At 34.6% G+C, this 25,850-nt stretch overlaps 1 protein-coding gene across 1 annotated transcript in view; it reads right to left on the reverse strand.

Moving 5' to 3' along the window:
* SLIT2 (slit guidance ligand 2) overlaps positions 1-25,850 on the reverse strand; it is a 390,513-nt gene that overhangs the window by 97,361 nt on the left and 267,302 nt on the right. Inside the window, exons 10-14 of the mRNA XM_060147340.1 lie at positions 13,067-13,138; positions 12,498-12,569; positions 4,649-4,720; positions 743-886; positions 467-630 (exon numbers count right to left, since the gene is read on the reverse strand). Of these exons, the coding sequence (XP_060003323.1) occupies positions 467-630; positions 743-886; positions 4,649-4,720; positions 12,498-12,569; positions 13,067-13,138 (524 nt within the window). The remainder of the gene's footprint in view (positions 1-466; positions 631-742; positions 887-4,648; positions 4,721-12,497; positions 12,570-13,066; positions 13,139-25,850) is intronic.

A 25,850-nucleotide genomic window follows, 5' to 3' on the forward strand; every position in this document is an offset into this window, starting at 1 on the left:
CAGCATTCAGTGTGAGAAGCAAGGAATCCAGAGCTTTTTTTTCCCCCTACTTCTGAGCCTGAGCAAATCAAGTAACCAAATCTCAGTTCACTTTCTTAAAGAAACGGAAACATGATTAATTACTTTACTCTTGCTCAGTGAAAAACAATACAACAAACTTGAGACTTACAGCCTTTTAAAGGCACTGAGTTAGATAAAAGGCCCCTGTTAAATTCAAACCCTGGGATTATAGTATGAAGTATCCAGGCGTCTTTTTTTCTTTATTTCTTCTGCTGGATATTGTGTTAAAAAGGTTACACGTAGGAGTGCTACATGAATTGTGACTACAGTTCTTTTCCTTCATGGGCAGAAGAAAAAGAAATACGATTCTGCAATGTTTGGTAATTCAGCTCAAGGCCAGCTGTCTGTACATCTCACTACTGTTTTGGGTAACGCTGCGGAAATGTTACACAGAGTAAGAACTTACCTGAACAACGGAATTTCTTGCTTTTGATCTGTCCGATTCTTTTATTTGCCAGACGCCGGGGGCTGGTGCAGCGGGCACCACTGGTCTCGATTGGGTTGGTATGAAGATAATCCGCCAGCCACTTGAGATGGCAGTCACAAATAAAGGGGTTCTGGGCCAAATGCCTTTCAGAAACACATACAGAACACTTTTACACATGACTTGCAATGAACTCAACTCTCCAATTCAGAGTGAATACAATGGTCATCAGGTTTGACCCAAATCCTATATACATACATGGTTTGAATGGCACGGAGAGGTGAAAAGGTCCCCTTGGCGATGGTCTGAAGCTTGTTGTCATATAAGGAGAGGAGGTTCAGGTTGTGCAGATCCTGAAAAGCATCTACCCGAAGGCAGTTTATCTTGTTGGCATTCAATAATCTGTTTGATTAAATAGTCGTAGGATTAAAGTGTAGTATCTCATTAACCCATCTTCAAGACTCTGTTGTTCTTGAGAAAACCCAATCAAGAAATCCATTTCTTTTACGCTTAACATTAAGTAATCATTGAGGTATCACAGGCTGAAGATTTGGGGTCATGGCAGATAAAGCATGGGTCATGTCTAATGATTGGATTGACTAAATCTAGTGGTACTTATACATTTATTCAACAAAGATTATTAAATATATTCTCTGGAATGTGTAGAAGTACAGCAATAGACAAAGGTGGGTGAGAGCCAGTTTCTCCTGTCAAGGGCACCATAAAGTTCTTATAAAACATTAGTCCCTGGAGCTGCTCTGTGAAAAAGAAGTTCAGTGCATTCTCAAAACGGTAGCCAGAGTGACTTCTAAACATAGACCAGAATACATCACTCCTCTCTCAAAACCATGCAACAACTCCCAGTTTGCTCTGAATAAAACCTAAGACTTGACAATAGCCCATAATGCCCAATGGGATCTTTGGTTCCTTTTTTGAACTTTACAACCTCCAAGTTTTCTATTCCTGGCTGTTTCAGCTCCAGCCACACAGGTCTCCTTGCCAGACTCTCTTCTCTGCTTGGAAGGCTCTTCTCCCAGATGTCTGCCTGGTTAACTATGTTGCAATGTCACCTTTTCCATTCAGCCTCCCCCCGCCACTCCCTCCAATACCATCAGCCTGTCTTTGCCCCTCCCCTATCCTTAGCATCTCAATTCCTTTACTTTAATCTACTTTTTCTATTTTCTTAAATACACATTTCTTTCTGTTACGTGTGATTTGCTTATTTATTATGTTCTTGCTGACTGCCATCTGCATGAACCCTCTCCCAAGGGTATAAGGTCCAGACAACAGGGATATTAGTCTATTTTGTTCTCTGTTGTTTCCCACATGCCTGGTATGTGCTAGGTGCTCAATAAATATTTGTTGTTGAACGACTACTTTATAACCCTCTTGGAGAGTGGCATTATCACACAAAGACCCTCATTCTGCATTATACATATCCATTTCACTTGGTTTAACATAATATCCCACAAACTTGTTTTTTCTCATATATATCAGTGGTATTCTGCATCAATATTCTGTGGAACTGTGGTTTACAGATCACACTTGGGCAAACATCATTCTTGTAGGTTATATGTCCCTGTGTCTGCCCGACTCTCCACCTGCCTCAACCTTCTGGCCTATCAAGGTCTCACAGAAGGTCCACCTTCTCCAGAACAAGACTTTTCCAGAATACAACTGCCACCCAACTAATGTATTCCTTCCTCTAGGAAGTCAGTCAGTGCTACCTAGTCTTGTCAACTATTTTATAGAGGCCCTCATGTTTGCCCAAGGACAGTTTAGCCCTCCAGGGGCAGAGAATTTTCTTTGATACTTCTTTTTCTCTGTCACCATTCAGTTCAGAGCTTTGATACTTCGGACTTTAACAAATATTTAGTAGCTCAAAAAATATGTGCTATGTGGTTTGGGTATGATGCTTTCTTATCTAACACACTGAAAACTGTTTTCCCATTTGCCCACCAGAATCTCTGTAATTCAGGGTATTCCAGTTTTACTTGCCTTTTTAAGACCTCAATTCCCTGCACATGCAAAGCCAGGACTTTCTAGTGGTGGTTCTCCCTGCTGTACTCTTTTTTTATCTTCCTTCAGAAACTGCAGTTTTGGTTTTCTCTGTGATCTATATAATACTTTCTTAAGAGCTTAGAGGCATGGTTTGAGGTGTGGAGTGATTAATCCTATACCTCCCCACTTGGGGCCACAACACACGGCCCACTGGCCATGTTCCCTAACTAGTGAGCTAAGAAAGGAGCTGGAAAGCACAATGCTAAGGACAAGGAAAAGATGCGGAGCCTGGAAGACACAACTGATGAAAGTGCCGTTCTGAGCACTTTGTACTTAGTTTACATTCAGGTGGTCCAGAAATTAGGGGGACAGTACTGAACACTACTTTCTTTTGTTCCTTCCATTTACCTACTTCTTCTCCTCAATATCTCATCTGTTCAAGCAGATCTAAGATGTTTAACCTAACCAAATTCTCAACTAACCATAAAGAGTCTATTGTGCCACATTAGCTCTGGCAGGCTTGGTCTAGAGGTAGAACTTAAGGCAGAGGGAGAAAGCTGGCTTTTTTAGTAAGGTTTATCTACATACAGATTCCCAGTGTTTATCAACCCACTTGTTACAACAACTACCAATAAGTGTGTGTGGAAAGAAAAAGGTGCCATTTTTAGTGTTGGTACCAGGCAGGACAGTAGTAGCAAGAGAATGTAAGTGAATGGTGAGGAGAATAATGCTAAGAAGATGTGAAAGAATGACACAAAAGTAAATAACAAATAGGCAACACTTGGCTATAGTACCTCGCTATACCTATTCAAGATCAGAAACAATATTTGCTAACTTCACTGCAAATGAAGGGTTAAAAAATAATTTGATGCCCAAATAAAGTCACTAGGTGACAAAGGTCAGTATTTATCATGACGGATTGGTCTGTTGTAAAATCAATTTATTGAGTTATGTAGCATTAAGAAGAGAGAGAGAATGGAACAGAATTGACAGTACTATACATAGTGAGGTTAAACAGTTTTGTTAATGATTTGCTTCATTTGTGTGTCTGTATGAACAGACACATATGTGTATATGTGTACATATGTATACACACATGTATATGTGTACATATATGTATATGCATGACACACATGTGTATATGTATGAGCTGTGTTGTGATATAAAATATGTTTCTGCATAATAATGAAAGGTTTAAAATGTGGATAATAGGATATAATTATAAACATACATTTATCAAGTAAGGAAAAAAATCAACCTTTGGGCTGTTTGTGAGACCAGGAATAAATTTTTACCAAGTAAGTGGTTCAAACCCCAACTCCAACAAATACACACATCCAAAAGAGAAAATAGCATTCTAAACTTAAGAATTTTAAAGTAGACTGACTGTGGGCTAGTTGAGAGAAAAAATTATATCACACTCATCTTTCTATCCACAGTAGCTAGGTCAGTGTGTACCCCAAATGAGATACCCTATAAGTGTTTGGTGATTTGAATAGACTTTGATGGTCCAAAACTAACAATCTTAGTATTATCGTATTTTTTCAATCTCATTTTCATATGAGCATTAATTAAGACACCTGGGGTCAAGTCTTATTCTTATAAATATGTATAATAAATACTTCTTTCGAGACAAATAAGTTGTAGCTATTCTCTAAGCAGAGTGGTCTTTAAAGACAAAATCCAGGAAATTGACAGATAATTCTCTCACTAAAGATTAGTTTGCGTGTTACCACTCTGTCCTAGGCTACTAAACACCATCTTTGTGTTGGGGGATGTTATTCTAGTATTGTCACAGTTGCAGATTCTTTGGACAAAGGTGGATAAACATATTACCAGGTCTTTCTCCTTTCCAATTATTGGTAAATCAAACCAGAGAAGTTTCATAAAGGGCAAGGATTCCACAAACTATAAATGACAGAACAGCCAGGATGCCCACATTTATGACAATGTGGAAAGAAAGGTTTGGGAACAATTTCAAAGTGTTGTGTCTTCAAATAAATAACCACCATCAATGTTAGCTTCACTAGACTAATCTTTTCCATTTCATTAAGCTATGTCATTTTGGGTCAAATTTTTCTGAAGCCTCCATGAAATACGAGATGGTACACTGGCTAAAATATATATTTGGGTTCAACAGATCAGAAACAATCAAATACTTACAGTAGCTGTAAGGAAAACAGTCCTTCAAATAAACTTTTTGGGAGTTCTGTGATTTTATTTCCATAGAGGACACTGGAAAAACATGATTTGAACAAACAAAAAAATTAGACATCAACCAGCAAAACAAATTCAGCCAAACATATGTATTCAGGCATATAGGAGGTTAGTAAGCTCCATAAGTCATAAAAGCCATAGTTGAGTAAACAAACTTCAATTTGCAAATGTTTTTTCCCTGATTATAGATTAGACGTAGCTTATGGTAGAAAGTTTGGAAAACACAGAAAAACAAAAAAATTAACATAATTTATAATTTTATTCCCCTTTCATAGAAATGTCCACTGTTAAATTGTCATGTGTTTCTACACACACACACACACACACACGCACACACAGTTCATATGTAATGAGAGCACACAGTATATAACAAAGGAGAACAGCAAATGTGGAACCTACTGTTCTTTAAAGGGATGAGGTTTAGGATTATCATAATGGAAAACAGTGAAAGGAATCCACATAAGTGTAAAATTTTCGTTTTAAACATATAATGTATATGCATAAGAAATGTAAGATTTGTGAAGACAGTGATCATTAATATTGATACAGGAGAATTTTTAAAATGTATGTTCCCCAAAGAAATATGAATAGGAATGTATTGTCATGTCCCTACCTCTGATTAGCCACTAAGTGTAGCCACAAAGTGCAGGGACCATGACTTAATTACTTCAGCATACCTGGTGCCTAGGTTTTGACACACAGTGATGTTCTAACATTGGATTGATGAGTGAATATTGTTTGAAGAGTAAAATGAGTAATAAATTAGCACAGGAACAAATTAAGGAATAAATTAATATATTCACAGAAAGGGTGAAATGAGGGGATTTCAACAGCAAATAAATGAAAATGATTGACTCATCATGTTGGCTATTGACCACAGATCTGCAATGATGCCCCTCTATTCTCAGGCCTCAAAAGCGGAGGACCACAATTATGTGTAGGAAAAGACAGAAATTATATTTTTAGAGGAACAATTTGACAACATGTATCAAGAGTCATAAAGATGTTTATATAAATTTTAACTTAGTAGTTTCTCTCAAGAGTTTAAGAAAAAAATCGGAGACAAACACAATATTTTATCTGTCAAATGTTGTTCATGGAATAATTTATAACAGTGAAAAATTAAATACAAATAAAGTGTATCCAAGTTCCAAAGAAGGGGATTGGCTAAATATATATTTCACATTGATAAAAATCATGTTCTGAAGAATATTTAGTGAAATGAAAGTATTCATGATACAACACTAAGTTTAAAAGAGCATAATACAAAAGAATATATTATAGTATAATTTTAACTTTGTTTAGAAGAATATATACATATATACATAGGAAAAAAAGTGGAAAATCTCTAGATGGTAAGTGACTTACTGTCCAGAGGTCATTTGAATTTGAATCTATATATACTGTCTTTATTTTTAAAATATTCTCTAGGATGGGCATAAATTACTTTAAAAAGTCAGAAGTATTCTTTTGGAAGAGAAATAAATGATGTCATAAAATGTGGAGGAGGGTGGGAGGGAGGGAGACGCAAGAGGGAAGAGATATGGGAACATATGTATATGTATAACTGATTCACTTTGTTATAAAGCAGAAACTAACACACCATTGTAAAGCAATTAAAGATGTAAATAAATCCAATAAAGATGTAAAACAAAAATGTGGAGGAAAAAGCCAAAATGAGAATCAAAATAATTAATGTTTGGCAGCTGTACATGATTTCTGTTTGGAGAGGAGGAAAATAATGCAAGAGAGATGAATCAGAGTGAGGAAAAAGCTGTTGCCTTTTAAGATGTCAGTGAGAGGTGGGATATATTACAAAATATGAAGAAAATTCTTAAGGGAACAAATAAAGCTGGGTGCTATGCTGTACAATGTGACATTTCATTTGTATAGATTCCAGTGGTATAGTTATACAGTATAACATAAAAATTCATTTGTGTGGAATATAGATTTTTTTAAAAACTTAACACAATTAGAGAAGAAACAATTTTAAAATTACAAGAACAAAAGAGAGAATTCTACATTGTCAGGCTCAAGGAGGTAAGAGCGTTAAGAAAGGGTAGAGCAATAATAATATATATCTTAAGGTCAAGAATAAGAGAACAGAGGGCTCTAGGGAACAAATGATCAGATCAAGGTGGCACCAATTCGGGATATTCAACGGAATATCATTCAAGTAATGCACTCAGCAATAGGTATTGTACACTCATTATGTGCCAGGAACTTTGCCAGGTTCTAGGCTTCGTGCCCAATTAAACTGAATCCAGCTGTTACTTGTTCAATGTTCACCATTGGCCCGTGCGCCAGCCGCTGATACAACTGAGATGAATAAAAGGTATGGCTTCGAAGAGACACCCAAAAGGGCTATTTTGAATATTGAAGGAGTTTCACATTTTGAACCCATCGAGATCTAAAAAGGAAACAGGATGTGTAAGAACTGTGGGGAACCCACATTAGAATCAAAGGGTGAGTAATTTAGTAGGTTGTTCACTTGGGTCCTTTGTTTCAAAGGTTGGTTCAAATAGCACAAAAGGAGGACTAGCTAGACAGTGTGACATACTTACACTGTGAACATTTTCTTTTCCAACAAATCATTCTGTTTTCTTTAAGATCATGATAAGAAAATAGATGTTTACTATGAATGAGACAATTTGGGTACAGGGGAGAAAAAGACGAAAATCACAAAAGGATGTAGGAAATCTGTAAGTGTAGGTATAATTGGGTATATGGACTATCATAAAAATATTATAATAAATACTTGATATGATGGGGATGAGATTTCTCTACAAAACGGTATAGCAATACTAGGGCTGAATAGTTTTTTTACACACAGTGAGATCGAAATGGTAGGAAGGAAAAAGGGATTTAAAAATATCAAAAGTCCAAAGACCAGGACAGAACAATTGGATGGCAGCCAAGAAAATAGGGCCAAAGTCTATAAAAATGAGGGAAAGGAGTATCATCACATAAAGATACAAACTGCAAGAGGGCCAGTGAGAATCTTGCTACACTCATAAGAGGGAAGGAAAATTTTTAAAAATCAAGATAAAAATAATTCAGGTGAAAAGAAAATAAATACATGAGTAATACGCACAATTTCCAAATACCAAGAATGACAAATTGGGTAGCTTTTCTACAGTTTTCTTATACATGGCTTATATTTGCCATTCTATATACAGTACAGTTATGCTGATAGAGAATTTTTTATAGTCGTTTGAAACAACAGGGAAATCTTATGGCAGCTTTTGTACCTGCTACAAGAAGGAAGGCTAAGAATACTAAACCGAGTTTCACTCTGGTGTTTCAATACTGGGACAGTAAGACACAGCAACCACTGCTGGCCAGTCTTTGACTTCTCCTGCCCTTGTTGAAAGCAGAAGACAGAACTCCTACTAAAGCGAAAAAATGTCCAAAATAGAAACCTACATGATGGCTATCATGAAAAAGGTGCAATGAGCAGACTTACTATCCAAATAAATGTTAAAGAGCTATACTTACTTATAAATGAAAAACCACGTGTACTTGAGAATTAAAACACTAAGCAAATTTAAAGAGAGTACAGTAAAGAGAAAGCAGAGGTCGCTACATTTTCAATGAAAACCAGTGGTAAATGCAAGGTACTGTGCTAGACAGTTAACATCAGTCCAAGAAAAGCCTGTAGGAAATGCAAATACAGCAATCAAGCCTTACACTATAGACCCCTGTGGAATTTGTGAGCTGGTTAGTGAAGAGAGGAAATAAGAATTAGTGAACTACAATAGTTTGTAAAAGGTTAATGAAAAAGTAAGAAGAGGGGAAAATCATATTCTGAGGATCTTGGGCATAAAAATTCCCTGGGATAATTAAAATCCAAAATCATACACATTGATAAGTATCAGGAGAAGAATTTGCCATGGTCTTATTGTAATATCTCTTGAAAGTTTACTCTGTGTTTTTAACAAAGCCAGGAGAGGAATAATCTCATCCCCATCTTAGAGATGAGATAACTGAAGAACAGCGAAATTAGTAACTAGCTCTGTGTACCAGTGAGTTAGAGCCAGTATTCGAATACAAGCCATCCAGCATTCTAAAGGAGATATGCTTAGCCACTATGCTGCACTGCTATAACACTTAATATAAAGTTATTTTGTTAATATAAATATATATAATTATAATATAATATAAATCCAACCAGTAAATGAAAAATAAAAAATGTTTAGAGGCAATGCTAAATGTACTTGTACGCCAAGTTCTTAAGAAATGATTATTAAATATTATAGAAATTTTGTTGATGTCACAGTGAAAGTAATAAAAAGCCCTGAGGATAAAATGATTTCATAGATGCATGTATTTTGAATGATATTTTGTTAATAATACGTAATACACTGTTATATAATAAAATATGTTAATATATAATAGTAGTATATAATATATATAATAGTGATATATAATAATATGTAACAAAATAAATGTTAATAAAAATAAATAAATGTTAATGAATTTAATAGGAGGGACCTTAAAAAACACTCAATAGATGAAATCCAGTTTTCTCTAACATATACTATTTTGGTAATTGAATAAAATATCAATTTATTAAATAAAATGCATTAGAGGTATTTGGCAACATACCACCTTTAAATATTTCGCTTCTTTAGCAAATGTAGTGATTAAATTAAGCTGGCTATATAATTGAGTACAGCTGCAGTAAGACATATAAAAGCAACTTGTACAAGTAAACACCTCATTTAAAGAAAGAAATGTGGCCTATTTGCATCCCTCTTGCAGTTAATCTACATACACCTAAGTCACTTCACCCCTTTCTGGAAGACTTAAACTCCTGGCTCACTATTTCAGTCTCCAACATGACTCTTTTCCAGCAACCTGTCTTTCACCATATTTACCCCTCTATCCTCGTGGCTGTACCCGAGACCTTGCCATTACCAACAACTGCAACCTTTTCATTATTTTAATTTCAAGCATCTGCTCCCCTCAAGTCATACTGACTTTTTCTTGCTCTGTCTTGAAACACTCTGCACACTCCTACCTCAGAGCCTCAGTATTTAGCTGTTCCCTCTGTTTTTTAAATAATTTTATTTTATTTATTTATTTATTTATGGCTGCATTGGGTCTTCGTTGCTGCATGCGGGGCTTTCTCTAGCTGCGGCGAGCGGGGGCTACTCTTTGTCGCGGTGCACGGGCTTCTCATTGCAGTGGCTTTTCTTGTTGCAGAGCACAGGTTCTAGGAGCACGGGCTTCAGTAGTTGTGGCATGTGGGCTCAGCAGTTGTGGCTCGCGGGCTCTAGAGCACAGGCTCAGCAGTTGTGGTGCACAGGCTTAGTTGCTCCACGGCATGTGGGATCTTCCCGTACCAGGGCTCGAACCCGGGTCCCCTGCATTGGCAGGCGGATTCTCAACCACTGCTTCACCAGGGAAGCCCTGTTCCCTCTGTCTTGAATGCTCTTTCTCCATATCTCTGCAGAGCTCACTCCTACAATCCCAATCTTCAGATCTTTGCCCAATATCACTTTCCTGGGGGGCCTTTGTTAATTGTTCTATTTAAAATTTTAGCTCTCCCCTCCTCTAGCATTCCTTATCCCCTTTCCTTTCTTAGTTTTCCTTCATAGCACCTGTATCATCAGATATACTATATTTTCTGTCCATAGTTTACTTTATCATTGGTCACCTCCATGAGGGAGGGATTTTGGTGTTTCGTTCACTCACGTGGGGACTAGTACACAAGAGGGGCCCAAATACATTTCTGTTGAATTTATGATTGTGTTTAAATGAAGAAAAGGGTGATTGCAAATCCGGGTAGTTATATATCTTATGGAGGGGGTAAATAATTTAATCTTTGGAAGGCCAATTCAGAACATGAACACAAAGAGGAAAATGATATTAGTTATAATATATGGACTTTCTCTGTGATATCATAGCTATTTGATTTTCTCCTAGCTTTTCTGTTTTATAATGTTATAAGGCATTATGTGGGTATTCCACTTCTGGAAAAAGGTTCCTACTTTTCCATGTACTGCTATGATTTGAACTAGAAATTCCTCAGTGACTTAGCGTCCTGACTGAAATGCAGTTCTACAAGGAAAGATAATGCTTTTCTATAGCTTTCCAAAAGAACTATGTACATGAGAGCTATAATCTTGAAGACTAAGATCCCAATTCAGCAAACAAGTTCTTTTACATGTGTTGTCATTTCTTTTCCAATTTGCCATTAGTTTATTATATATGTAGATTAGTACATAAGTTATAATCATTAATTATAATAAATATATATTTAATAAATATAATGTAATTTACTGTGATGAATGATTAATTAACAAAATTAAAATGATTACTCTTTTATTTATCTTATTATTTCTTTTTACCATTTAATTCTCACAACCACAAGTGTCAACATCATTAAGGCAGTAGAACTTAACAGTAAACTCTGCAAGCAAGCAGATATAAATCAGAATTCTCCATCCATTTCTCTCTTTTTTTGACATTTAATGGTTATCTTTGAGGCACAGATACTTGAAGGACCAAGACTTTGTACACTGACTTGACTTTTGTTCTGTCCTTTTGTATGGCTGGGAGGTTGGCTCTGTTTACTTTGGATAGTATTACTGTCCAGGATGGTATGTACTTTACGGACAATTTGGGTGATTTAATAGAGTTTTGCATTGCGCTTTGCGATTTTAGAATCTGGCAGCCCACCCTGAGAACAGTGCATGACTGTACTTTACACTTTCTGCCAATAGTTGTTTCCCTGGTCTTGGACTTCATCTATTAAAATAAAAATCCAAAACAAAAACCAAACAGAAATGAACCTAGGCAGACACTGCAGGTGAAGTGATAGTTTTCCATTTTTTTCTTCAAAGAAAACTGCAGTTTTCTGCGCAGACCAGCATAGCAACTTGAACATCCATGTGCCCAGAAGAGCTGGTCCATCTCCTCCCCTTGGTATGAGTGTAAACTGTTACATAAACCAAAGGTGTTTATCTGAGTATCACACATGTGTATCCTGAAATTCTCACTGGCTACCATTGACTTCTGAAGTTTCTAAGTGCCCTGCAGTAATTTACAACAATAAGAACCCTTCTCTAAGCATCACCCCTTAAAAAAATACCAGATTTCATTTCCAAACTTTAAAATTAAAATTTGAAATAAAAGCTAACTCTACTCGGTGGACTTCTGAAGATTTTGTACAAGTTTGAAGGAATAATGGCCTTTATAAATTCACTTCAGAACCACTTTAATTTACATAGCTATCTCCCTGGAAGTCCTTTTGACATTAAAAAGCTCTCATACCTTCTTATCTTTGCTCTTTGAGAGATTAAAGCTGGTCTGTCAGGGAAGTCTTTAGGTGATGAAGCAGGGGTTGGGGGGCCCTCTCAATGGTCGTCTTCTACTGTTCTCTGCAAGACTTCGCCCAACATCATTCTAAAGGGGACTGTAATTGTCCCCAGAGACAGCGGCTATGGGCTTAAGGATTATCAACACAACACTGACCAGAGCACCCCAAAATAAACATTTTCCCTTTACTTCAGAAAGAAAACATTGTCAAAAAAGGGGCTCATATTCTTGCTCTCTAAACAGCAGAACTGTCAAACCTTAAAATATATACCCCTAAAAATTGGCTAATTTTAGTGGCAGGTAGTAGTTCTCCATAAAAATGATGAAATTCACTAAAGATTCATACTAATTATTATTAATAATTCATAATAAAAAACTGAAAGAGTATAGCCCTTAAATCCAAATTTAAAACTAGAGCCACTATTCCTTGTGTATGCTGCTTTCCTTCAGTGATGTGGTCAATACTTACAGTGAATTCAGAGAGCGTAGTCCTTGGAAAGCATCTGGTGCTAGCTCAGAGATCTGATTATTGCTCAGGTCGCTAAGATTAAAAATAGGTTAGGTTAAACTAAATAGAATATCAGTGAGATTTACTGCAGGAGAAAGCTATTTATTGCCTTTGCATGTCAGTTTTGCACCTATCAATACATATATAAAATTTGCAACATGAAACATCTGAAGCATCCTAAATTAAAAAAAAAATCACACTTTTAAATCAATTATTGGCTATTTTCCTAAATTATTATTAAAGATGGCATGTGTTATTTTTGAAAATAGAATATTTAAGAATTTGATTGCATAATATATTGACCACGTACATTCACACTAGTGTGAATTAATATGCTAAATTACAGAGAACTTTAAAAATTAATAGTTTAGCTTTTAACATTACAATATTATAGAACTAGCAACAGATAGTCACATCATTTAATATTTAATCTGTCGAGTACTTATTCATACTTAAATGGATGTCTTCGCATGGTCATGACTTGTATAATTTTTAAAAATTACACTGATTTCAGAATATTATTCACTCACATTCTTCTAAGCTTTTTATATGGTGAGAAAGCTCCAGGAGGAATGACCTTGATTGAGTTCTGTTCCAAACGTCTGCAATGAAAAAAAAATTAAGTTTTAAATAGAAATGTGAGCTCCCAGATATGTTTAACTCAAGCCATGTCAAGAAGCAAAGGTGATGTGCTTTATAAGTGATATTTTCTTTTTTTTCTCAAAAAAGACTACTAAAATTAATTGTGCTCTGCCCTAAATGTGGTACAAGATTGGGAATAAAAACAAAGCAACTCTAAAAACAATAAAAATATTCTGATTTTTTAGGCATTACAAGTTCATTAATATTTAAGTCTGGAGTTTGTATAAAAGAAAGAACACCTGTAAGAAGCTAAGTTGGGAATACGTTTTGCTAACTTCAATATCAGGAAGAAATACGTTGTAACATTGAAAAGATGTAGAACATGTTTTACAGGTAACTATAACTCTTCCACAAAAGACATTATGGTTGAATACTAAATTTTATAAACCATTTCCTCTACAGAAAGCATATTATAGCTTGAAAGAATTGTTATATGCAGAAAATTAATTTTGAAGCTTCTTCTGAGGCAAAAATCCTATATTCTAAATTTATAAGTGCTACAGATATTTTCAGTAAAACTGTCTGGACTCTGTCAAACCATTATGTGAATATTTCATGTGAAAACCACTGCAGCAAAGTGCATTTAAACACAACTGCCGTGTTTTTATGATGCACTAAAATCTGAGAGGTGAAAATAACCCTCTAACATTATCTATTCCATGGTTCTGCTATCAAAGGAAGACAAGATTTTACCCATCTAGTTATGAAAGACACAAAACAGTATATTTCATAGGGTGTTTTGGTAAATATTTTAGTCCATCAAAAAATGTTGTCTCTCAGCCTCATTTCTACCCATATAAATATGCTAATACACATTTCCCATCCCTTCTCCTCCCTTCTGCTCTGTATCCCAGAGAGCTGACTCCTGTGAACCATTTAGTTCAGGCTCAGTTGCTAACTGGCTTTTGTGAGACTTCATCAGTGAGAGGCACTGGTGGGAGACCCAAGGTGGGACGAAGGGAGAAGCCAGGGTATTCTCCCCTTTTCTGCCTCAGGATATGTCCTCAGCAGTGGTCTCATCTCTTCCTTAATTTTAGCTCCTGCTAAGGGCCACATCCTAACTTTGTATATCATCAACTTCTTAGTTCTCTGTAGCCCTGGGGGTGGAAGCAGCTTTCTAATCTGTGTCACTTTCTAGAGCTGTTTAACTCATTTGTCATATTAAATCCCTCTGTTGAAATACCTGGCATGAGCTCCATTTTCTTGCCCAAATTTAAAAAAAATATATAAAAAATACACATATGTATATACATTTATATTGGTATATTTATGTATAAATATTATATATAGAGAGAGGCCATATATAGGCTATATATGTGTCATATACAGTGATTCATTTTTATTGAATGTTGGTAATACTTTGACATTATATGTATTACAAGCATTTAATGGACATCAGATCAACATAAATAAAATATCACTAGGAGGTAAAGTCAAATTGCTTAAATTACAGTCTTTTCTGATTCAAAGGCCTTATATTACAATATCATGTTTTCTTCAACAGTCTCAGTGTTCACCCTCTGACCTCCTTGTCTCTAAAGGTAATGGGTTTCCCCAGTCTTCACTGCTCTTGGACTCACTGTAGCATATGATATTGTGAACAATCCTTCCTCCCTTGGATGTGACTCTATATGTTCCTGATTCTCGCTCTGCTTTTCTCTTTCTATTTATGGCTTCATTTTCTAGTCCTCCAAATTGAGTTATTCCCCAAGTTTCTGTACCTTGCTCCCTCACAAATAGGTAAAATCTTTTCTGTAACTTGCAATATTAGTCCAGAAAGCGGAAGTTATTTTGTTCACATTAAAGAAAAACTTAAACTTAAGCTATTTACGAAATATGTTAAGGAAGCAAATTAAAATCACTCATATTACAGTACTCAGATCCGTGAATCTTACTTTAGTTTTTCTGCACGCATATTTACTTTATATAATTAAAATCTTACTGTACAGAGAATTTTGACTTGACTCCTTTACACTCAACATCATATCATCCATGTTTTCCTATATCATTAAAATTTTTGGAAGACATTATTTTTAATGTTTTCATGGCAATTCAATTGTCAAAATGTGCCATATTTCCTTAATCATTCCTTATTGTTAGCCGTTGAAGTTAATAATTTCACATCAATATTAATAATATTGTTGAGTTATTTTAAGATGACTAGAGCACAGCCTCCTTTTGAAGCTTTCCTTTACTTTCTTAGGTATGGTTAATTGTATACTTCTCTCTGCTCAAGGGCATTTTCTTCTAAACTCCTCTGCTCTTATCTGACTTCATTCTATTTATTTTTCACATATCCTTCCTCCACCGGATTGTTGGCCCCTAAGGGGCAGATTTGCCCTAGAAGACAAGAAATAAATCTCATGAAGCAAATATGAATTTCCTTCATATGGATTATTTATCTAGGTCTTAAGAAAGGGTTACTTTTTTCAAAAGCTCTAAGTATAGCAAAGGATATTTTAATCATTTCACTGTTACATTATTGATTAGAACATTATGAATTGATGGTTTAGAGACACACTTTTTTTGCTGTGATCCATTCTTGTAGTTGGATTTTAAGAAGTTTAAAATGTAATCGACGAAAATATAGTAAAAACAAGCTATAAATGGAATACTCTTGATTAAAGGACTTTCTTCAAATCCAGGCCAATGAAACATCATTTCATTTCGTTAAAGATTTTCTCAAAATAATATAATGCGATATGAGAAAAGATAAAAATTCTTAGTGTCTAGCAGGTTTCTTTCAACAGTCATGCAAAACTAGATCATACAATTACTTTTCGTAAATATAATTTCAGTTTCTTGAAAATAAGGAATCAGCAATTATTCATTCATTCATTCAATCTGCAAATATTTAATGACGGCCCTGTGCAACATATTGTATTACATAATTGGAATTCAATGGTGATCAAAAGCAGATATGTTTATACCCTCATGGACGTTTTATTGATAAAGTGTCCAGTTTTACAGTTACATTTCCAACTAATTTGTTCAATATAAGTTTTTTAAAAAATGAGATATTCAGTACTGAGACTTCTGAAATGTCAATAACATTAACTTACAAATGTGGTCAAACTAATTCTATCGCTTAATATAATTAAAAAACTTCTTTAGAAATTTTAAAATTCATTTATTATTTTAAAGTCTCAGAACCTAGAATACTTATAATGATCACTAATTGTTCTAATGGCTTTTAAATATATATATATATATATATTTTTTTTTTTATGGTACGCGGGCCTCCCACTGTTGTGGCCTCTCCCGTTGCGGAGCACATGCTCCGGATGCGCAGGCTCAGCGGCCATGGCTCACGGGTCTAGCCGCTCCGCGGCATGTGGGATCTTCCCGGACCGGGGCACGAACCTGTGTCCCCTAGCATTGGCAGGCGGACTCTCAACCACTGCGCCACCAGGGAAGCCCTTAAATATATTTTATTGTAACTTAGTTTGTGTTGAATCTGCAGTTAATTTCATTGATAACTATTCCTGCTAAAGCAAACAAAACAAAAAGATATAAGTGGGCCATCTATTTTTTTAGAAAATGCATGTTCAAAAAGTTACAAAACAAAGAGAATTCATGATGAAAACATATTTAATTTTATATGCAAAAATAACAAACATAATATAGCAATACTGCAGGTGTTATTCCTTACTGCAATGTCCCATGACTTAATCTACATATGGCAAACCATATCATTTACAACATATGCAACAGAAAGCTGAACAATGACATGTACAATGGATTTGCTTGCTTTTCTTTATTTATCTATTTACTTCCAACCTTGTTCCAAAAAAAGAATATTTGAAACGAAGCTTATATGGTTATTTACATTGACTCAGCAGCTAATTGGTTTTTATGGCACTGTCTAGCAGTCCGTTAAGGCACAACATAATTGCCTCCTTCATTCAAAGAGACAGATTCTCACACAGGAAAATATTCTACCACTGATAGATGTCAAACCGTAAGTTTTAAAACGTTTAAAAATGTCCATTTTCTTGTTTTCAGTGGACAAACAATAAACTAATGTGTACTTCCTGTAAACTTCTAGGTCTCTAGGATAAATAATTTCTGTGTTTCATTACAAGAACCTCATAATGTATTTGACAAACTACAAACAACACACATCTCAAATGTTGCCCTTCCTCCTAAAACAAGAGGGGGACTATTAAAACCAGATTATAAAAAATACGGAGGAAAAATATTAGAGTTTTCAGGTAAAGGTTAAAAAAAAAGGAACGGTAAGCTGGGACAAAGTGAGAGAGTGGCATGGACATATATACACTACCAAATGTAAAACAGATAGCAAATGGGAAGCAGCCGCATAGCACAGGGAGATCAGCTCGGTGCTTTGTGACCACCTAGAGGGGTGGGATAGGGAGGGTGGGAGGGAGATGCAAGAGGGAGGGGATATGGGGATATATGTATACGTATAGCTGATTCACTTTGTTATACAGCAGAAACTAACACACCATTGTAAAGCAATTATACTCCAATAAAGATGTTAAAAAAATTACATACCTAATAACATAGCTTCAAAATATAAGAAGCAAACATTGGAAAAAAGTATAAGAAACAGACATCCACAATCATAAAAAAAACAAAAACAAACAAACAAAAAATTCCAGGGTTACAAAAAGAGATAGTGTAATGGCTGAGATATATTTGCTTGCTGTAGATAAAATCCACCATAATTAAGAGCCTTCCAAATGCTAGCCCTTCATAAAAAAAAAATTAATATTTTAAATTTCAAAGTAAAAATAGATTTAGAAAACTGAGTAAGAGAGGGAGAAAATTTTATAAACCCCATATGATAAAGGAAGACTTTTTCATATAAAAGGAGCCAGAACCTTTTTCTCCACGGAATGTATGTGAACAATTCCAAAACATTTCATCGCTGTATGTACGTATATCTCAAAGCAATCTGCTGCTACACTTCATCAAAACAAGAAGGAAATTTTAGTTAGAAGTTCAATTTTAGTTAGAAGACAGTTTTCTAACTGTTCCAATCAAAAAATTCACAAGTATGTTTAACCAATAAAAAGAACTTTTTCCTCCCACTCCCATATATCTTTTTCTCTTGTTCTCTATTGCTTTTTTTTAAAAGAAATATATGTCTTCACACTTTTAGAGTTCCTAAAGAATGAATAGCTACCAATATACGTCACTTTTCTGGTGCCTATTTCAAAGATGGTAGAAAACGGGAAATTATCAGTAAATCTCTCTGCTGTAATACTGTGGACACTTAAAACTTGGAAATTATGTGCAGGTATAGCTGGGCTCTGTGGCATATAAATACTTTACCATGGTTATCAATTAGCAGATCTTACTTCAGGAAAGTATACAACATACAGTGTAATTGGGTAGTTAAATATTCCAACTAGTTCTGAAGACATTTACACTATATTAAACAACATTAGTTTATTTTAAATGACACTTTTGACTCACTAAGCTTTCAATACTCAGGCATTCGTTTCAATATTTTTCAAATTAAATTATCTTGATAAACTATAAAAAATAACATCCACATGCCAAAGCTGAAATAGCTCTCCCAAGAGGTATTTATGTTTTGTATATGTATCGACATAAAGATAAAAAGTGGAGTTTAGTGATTAAAAGTATGAGCTTTATACAGACTTGGATTAAATTCAGAATCTGCCACTGATTAGCTCTGTGGACCTTGCAAAAGTTACTGTTTGTTTCTCTGTGTCTCAGTTTCTCTTTCTGAAAAATGAGAAAATAAAACCTACTATAAATGTTTTGGTAAAAATTATGAGATGTAAGAAACATATATGGTATGTTTTTTCCTGCTCAAAAAATAGTGGAAAAAATTAAAATGAGGATATATATGTGTATATATGTAACATATAATATATGGCATTATATAATATAATGTCTATAGCATGTATTAGTCACACATATACACACAGATTATAGAAAGGAATAAATCTGACACATGACTTGATCTCTAATGTGAAATAAACATTTATGGTTCCAAAACACATTTTAAAACAAATTAGCAAAACAGTTTTGCAGATAACTCCCAACTGTCTATTAAACACATACACTCAAGCATCATTCACATACATGGAGGCTGAAAAAAAAATAAAAATGGTTGCTATTTCCATGATCAACATGATTAAAATAGAGCCCTTACTCTAATCTGAAAACTGAAAAACTCAAAAAAAGTTTTTACACCACCAGTAAAGTATGAGTTTGGATTGAGTGTTCCTGTAACATACAGCCCAGATGCTGATTATACATGGCAATAAAACTGACAGTTCTTTGCATTTTCCCCATCCGCTTTTAACGTAAATGGCAAAAACAGCTGCCAAAGAACAGGACAGATTTAATGGGGTGAAGGCTGGAGCTGCAGAATGACTTTAGTTTTTGAGTCATGGACTGCTGAGTGTAGCCAAATATTCTCATCATAGGTAACACCAGTCCTGCATTTGTAAAGGAGGAAGCAGCGATATTACTTTGACATCAGGGATCCTCTTGCCTATTACATAATAATTCTAAAGTAAGTACTTTATATTTTTGGAATATTACTTCTAACTTGAGCAGTAAATGCATGCCATTGAAATCCTTCAGATGTCTCTACATAAAATGACCCAAGATTATCTTAGACTAGAATATTATTGCTGTTATGTAATTGCGATTTCCAGGACTTTTTAAGTTTAACAAATATTTTTAACAGCTGAGTGAATATTGGCCTCTAGAGAGACATACTTTGCATATAGCTAGCATTTTTGCCTTAAGACTCTGTCCATCCTAATTGATTATCAGCGATCCCTATGTTGGGATGACTTGTTCCTGAAAATTGTCCACTTCCTTTATCTTATTTTATTTCTTGTGATGTCATTCTGGGGACATTTCCCTCAGTGCAAATTCAATTGATGTTTTCATAATAAAAATAATTCTTTTTCCATTTGGTCTTTAAGCATTTAAAGCAAAACAAAAATGTGTGTGTGTGAGTTCCTATTGACCTCATATTTCAGGCAATGAACTTCTGAATGAGTGTTAAAATTTTTATGTATATATTTATATGGACACACTCAAATGCAAAAAAAAAGTACATTCAATACACAGAATCACATAATTTAGATTTAGAGGGAAAAATGGGCTAAGACACATGGCTCGCCGATTTCAGGGGCACAGAGTACAGATTCATTAACGTCAGTAACACTCAGTTTTCATAATTTTTCTTTTGCAATCCAAGAAAGACAAATGCAAGTTTTGCTGCTTTGTTTTTCATTATAACTAAAACCTCTTGGACATTTAATATGAGTTAGGCACTGAGCTAAGTCCCCCATTTGGTAATAATTTTAGTTTTAAAAACATTATGCAAATTACCTTTATACATCATTTGTTTAACAGTATTACTCAGTGAATAGATAGCAACTAGCCTTCTCCCCGATGCCTGTACTGAGTTATTGTCCAAGTCATCCGTCATTTTCCCCCTAAAGTTCAGATAACACTGTGATCACTAGTAGAATTTGAACCAAACAAATTTCCAACTTACTCTTTCTGGCTGATTTTACAACCATAAATCAATAACTTAATTCTTTAAAAAAGTGACAATTTCATTCACCTGAGAATGAATACTACTTTGTGCCCCAGCTGTTTTCATTTCTCTGTTAAAGTCTACATGGGTCCTATTTACATCTGATGGGTCTCCATTTCTTTCCTGTAGAAGTTTTTAGTGACTCAACCACAACAGCACTTGGGTCATTTCTTGGAATAACTTCTCACTAGTATCTGCTGCTAAGCCTGTCTTTATCATGCCTTATGTAACTGTTTGTATCACAAGTGGATTCTCTACTCCATATTAGAGTGATTTTTCTAACTAACAAATCAAATCATACTACTACACTGCTCAAAATTTCCCCTTGTATCCTGTTAACATCAGGACAGTGATTCTTCAAGATTAGGCTTGTACTTTATGTTCTAACAACTAAAACTGTTTTAATTTCTCAAAGACACATGACTCTTTCACTTTTCTCAGGCTTTGCACATGCTCTTTCCACTGTCTAGAAAGCCCACAATTTCTCTGCCTTCAAAACACATCCTCATACCCCAAGATTCTTTTAGTCTCCCAGGGAAATCAAGATATTCCCTTCTCTGTGCATATGTATTTCTCCATGCATATGTATTTTATTACTTATCATATAGCTTTTAAAATTTCTGTGTGTGTAAAGCTTCAATTCTCTGCATTGTAAACATTTTGAAAGCTGGAACTGTGACCTCTCATCCATAATGCCTGATGCAGAGTAGGCACTCAAAAATATTTGTTGACTATGTAGTACATGAAAAAAATGTTACTTTTCCACATGCCATTGTCTGCTGCAATAACGTTCCTCAGACTCCTTGGGATTTTTAAGAGAAACCAGTTGGAGCATCTGCTTTGCCTTACCACTCTGGTCATTTTAAGATTTCTTTTTCACCAATTTATTTATAATTTTACCATACTTATTTTCACATCTTAACTAATATTACAAAAGTTTGATTCATTCTTCTATACGTTTCTCTTATGAAAGGCACTGTGGTTTCCTTCTGAAATGATCAAACAACAACAACAAAAGCATATAAAGAGTGTGTGTGTGTATACGTATATATAACATACACATTATACATATAAATTTTTGTGAAATTAGGTATAAATAAGAAAAAAAATCAATATATTGAAAAGGCAACCAAGAGAATGGGAGAAAATATTTGCAAATCTGATCGAGGGTTAATAACCTAAATATGTAGAGAATTCACACAACTCAATAGCAAAAAAGCAAATAATCAAAATAATAAATGAAGAAAGGAACTAAATAGATATTTTCCCAAAGAAAACATACAAATCAAGAGTAGGTACATGAAGAGGTGCTCGACATCACTAATCATCAGAGAAATGCAAATGAAGAACACAATGAGATATCATACCAATGAGGATGGTTATTATCAAAAAGATAAGAGATAAATGCTGGCAAATATGTGGAGAAAAGGGACTCTTTATACACTGTTGGCAGGAATGTAAATTGGTACAACCATTATGGAAAACAGTATGTGGTTCCAATAAAACTGATATTGAACTACCATATGCTCTAGCAGTCCCACTCTTGGGTTTATACCTGAAGGAATTGAAATCACTATCTTGAAGAGATATCTGAATCTCTGTGTTTACTGCAGCTTTATTCACAATAGTCAAGACACGGAAACAACCTAGATGTCCTACAACAGATGAATGGATAAAGAAATTGTGGTATATATACAATGGAATATTACACAGCCATAAAAGTAAGGAAATCCTGTCATTTGTGACAACATGGATAAACCTGGAAGGCATATGCTAAGTGAAATAAGCCAAACAGGTAAATGCAAATAATGTATGCTATCATTTACATGCAGAATTGAAAAAAAAAATCTGATTTCATAAAAACAGAATAGAATAGTGGTCGCAGAGGTTGGTGGCTGGGAAGATGAAGGTCAAAAGGTATAAATTTTTAGTTATAAGAAGAATAAGTTCTGAGGGTCACATGTACGGCACAGTGACTACAGTTAATAATATATTTCAAATATTATATACTTGAAAATTGTGGACAGTAGAACTTAAGCATTCTTACCACACACAAAAAAAGAGTTAACTATTTGAGGTGATGAATGTGTTAATTATCTTGATCTTGGTAATCATTTCACAATGAGTAAGTATATCAAATCTTCATGTTGTAGCCTTTAAATATATACAACTGTATTTGTCAATTATTCCTCAGTAAAATTGGAAAAAAGGATGTAAATTGAGGGAAATAAGAGCAAATAATTTTTTCATGAACCCACACTCTTAATAAAAATGAATTCTCTTTACAAAGATGATTATCCTACTATTTCATTCAATAGGAATTAAAGATTGTTCAAGATATGCATATAAAATTGAGAATTTTGCCAAAATAAAGATGAAAACGCTCCAATGATTATTAGTGAACTCAATAATGGTCTATGGAACTACAGGTTTAGTTTAGTTTTAAATGTATTTTACCTAATTTATCTTATACTATTTTGCTGTGGAACTATCAAAATTGCTGTAGGGATTACACTAAGCACGGCTACTGATGACTAAGAATTAAGTGAGATGTTTGTTGTGAGGAAACTCAGTGGTGATCTTAGTTTGTATACTGAACAATGAATTGGCTTTCTGCATTCTGTAAGAAGCTAAATTATTATGTCTTTTTCTAAACTCCTAACTTATGATGAAATCATGATGTGAAAACTTCAGAGATATTTTATCAATATTGTCTAAATAGTAAAGTCAAGGTAATTTACATGTGCTATAAAAATTAGTCAAACTGTTATGTTATATTTATTTTTAAAATTTATTTTCAAAATTTGGGCATAATTAAAAGAAAATGAACCAATTACACAGCATGACAGCCGTGCTATTAGCTGAGATATTCCTGAGTGCATGTTAAATAGTCAAAAAGTCATGCTTGATATCATGAGTACCTGTAACTTTCCTAATAAGCTAGTATAGAATAGGTTATTTAACAGCAATTTGATCAAATCTAATTTACATATCCCTACCAACAGAAACTTTGAAATATGCAGATTCAAAATTTGGCAAGTATTATTTAATAGAAATAAGGATGCCCCTTTTGGAAAGGGCAAATGCAGAAATAGCATGCAAAAGGGTTAAACACAGGAAGAGTGCCTAAACAGAAATGGAGGACAAAGATATATTTTTAAAATTATATTCATTATCATAAATGCAGTTTGTAATCAGAGCATTCAAGAATCATTCTCACTTTCATTTCTTTATAATTATGCATGCAAATGATCCAGAGTAAACAAAAGGGGAAAAAATGTACTCCTAACTTCATATCCAACCTCTAATACTGTGAATCTCTTTGAAATAGGCTTCTTTACTACTAGCAGAGTAAAAGCAGTCCAATAAATTTATACAACAAAGTGAGTTCCCTTTCCATTTTACCTATTTGAATAGTACATCCAAAACAAATACTATAACTTCTGAAAATTTGCAATACATCTTAGAAAACAGAGACAGCCCTCATAAGACCCGGCCTAAGAACTTTGCTACCATACTTTCCTTTCCCGAAATTTAAACGCTTCCTTATCTTCTCTCAGACAAATAAAAGGAAGAATTGTATGGCTCCCAGCTTTGGAGCCCTGAAAAACGCAACCAAGATTAAAAGCAGTAAGACCTAAGAGTGAACAAGACATACTAAATTGTTCAACCTATGTTTTTACTAACTGTTCTCCGTGATTTATGGAATTTCTGTATAATGGTTTGGACAGGTGCTATGCCACAGAAAATCTATAACTGAATTGAAGAGAACTAAATGTCTACTTTACAGCAATCTATCACATCACATTCAAAGTATTACACCTCAAGACAAGATTTAAGAAATTAATTCTGAGGATTTGATATATAGAGAATCAATTTGCTATTAATGATTTTGTTGCCATGGGTCAGGCCTTGTATAGACTTGCCTAAGGCATTCCATGTGTATGAAAACAAGGTACCCAACCAACAGTGTTCAAAGCAGCCAAGTGCTGGAAAGATTCCAGGGCAGCAACAACTTCTTTCTTCTAAACCTAATTTTACCTGATATTACACATTCTATTTCCCCCCATCTATCTTCATTAGTCCATACTCCTTTGTCACATTTTCTTTTACTAGGAAGAATGGAAGCTTGGAGGCTCTCCTGATTGTATGTCCCAGACCCCCCACCCCAGTACTGTTCTTCTCCCTGCCCACACTGTGCTAAGTTTTGGGACAAAAATGTTGAGGAAAAAAAGACATGATCCTGCCCTCATTAAGCTTGCAGTCTAATAGGGTAGTTTGACATTAACCAGAATATCAAATTAAGCTGTGATAACTTCTATGTAGACAAAATCTAGGGAGATATGAAATTACTTAATAGAGACTAGGAAAGAAGACAACAGTTGTAGATATAAAGTCATACGAAACAGTTCTTAGTTTTGTAAACATTCCTATACCTTCATGCCTTGTCTTTCTCTATGCTCCTTCTATGTTCCCTTCACATATAAGTTTCTTAAAGTGTCCTGTTTTTCTGATATCTACCTCTCTTCATGTTTTTCAATCATCCCTTTTATAATATCCCAACAAGCTAAGCCACATCTATCTTTCTTTTGCAGCTGGATGGAGGATGGAAAACAGGCTTTGGAGTCAAATAAATCTAAGACTGAGGCCAGTTTAGTCACTTCATAATTGAAGAGTTGCTTTTTTACAAGATTTCTTAACTTTTTTGAGCCTGGTCTTTTTTTAAATAGCAAAATGAAGTTGTCAACTTTTGAGGGATTTGAGGTAAACGTCTATAGGCTTTGTTACAGAGAAAATGTGACCTTAGAGAAAGATGTCTAAGATGTCTGTAAAAAAGATTGAATTAATTATTACATCTAAAGAAGGAGGGTACCTATTAGATACTGGCTTGGTCAACCTAGAGCAGAAAAGAGTTGCTCTCAGATGCATGTAGAGAGTAGAATCCAAGCCAGGACAGGAAGCAGGGAATTTAACAAAGGAATTTTTAGTTAGCCCATTTTAGCTCATTTCATTAAGCATTCTATTCATAACTTTTTTTCATTAAAATTTCTCTTATTGATTTTATGCTTAAAAAGCATCATTTCATTTTTCTATGGGAAGAGAATGGA

This window comes from Lagenorhynchus albirostris, chromosome 4, assembly GCF_949774975.1.
Source record: "Lagenorhynchus albirostris chromosome 4, mLagAlb1.1, whole genome shotgun sequence".
Taxonomy (NCBI): domain Eukaryota; kingdom Metazoa; phylum Chordata; class Mammalia; order Artiodactyla; family Delphinidae; genus Lagenorhynchus; species Lagenorhynchus albirostris.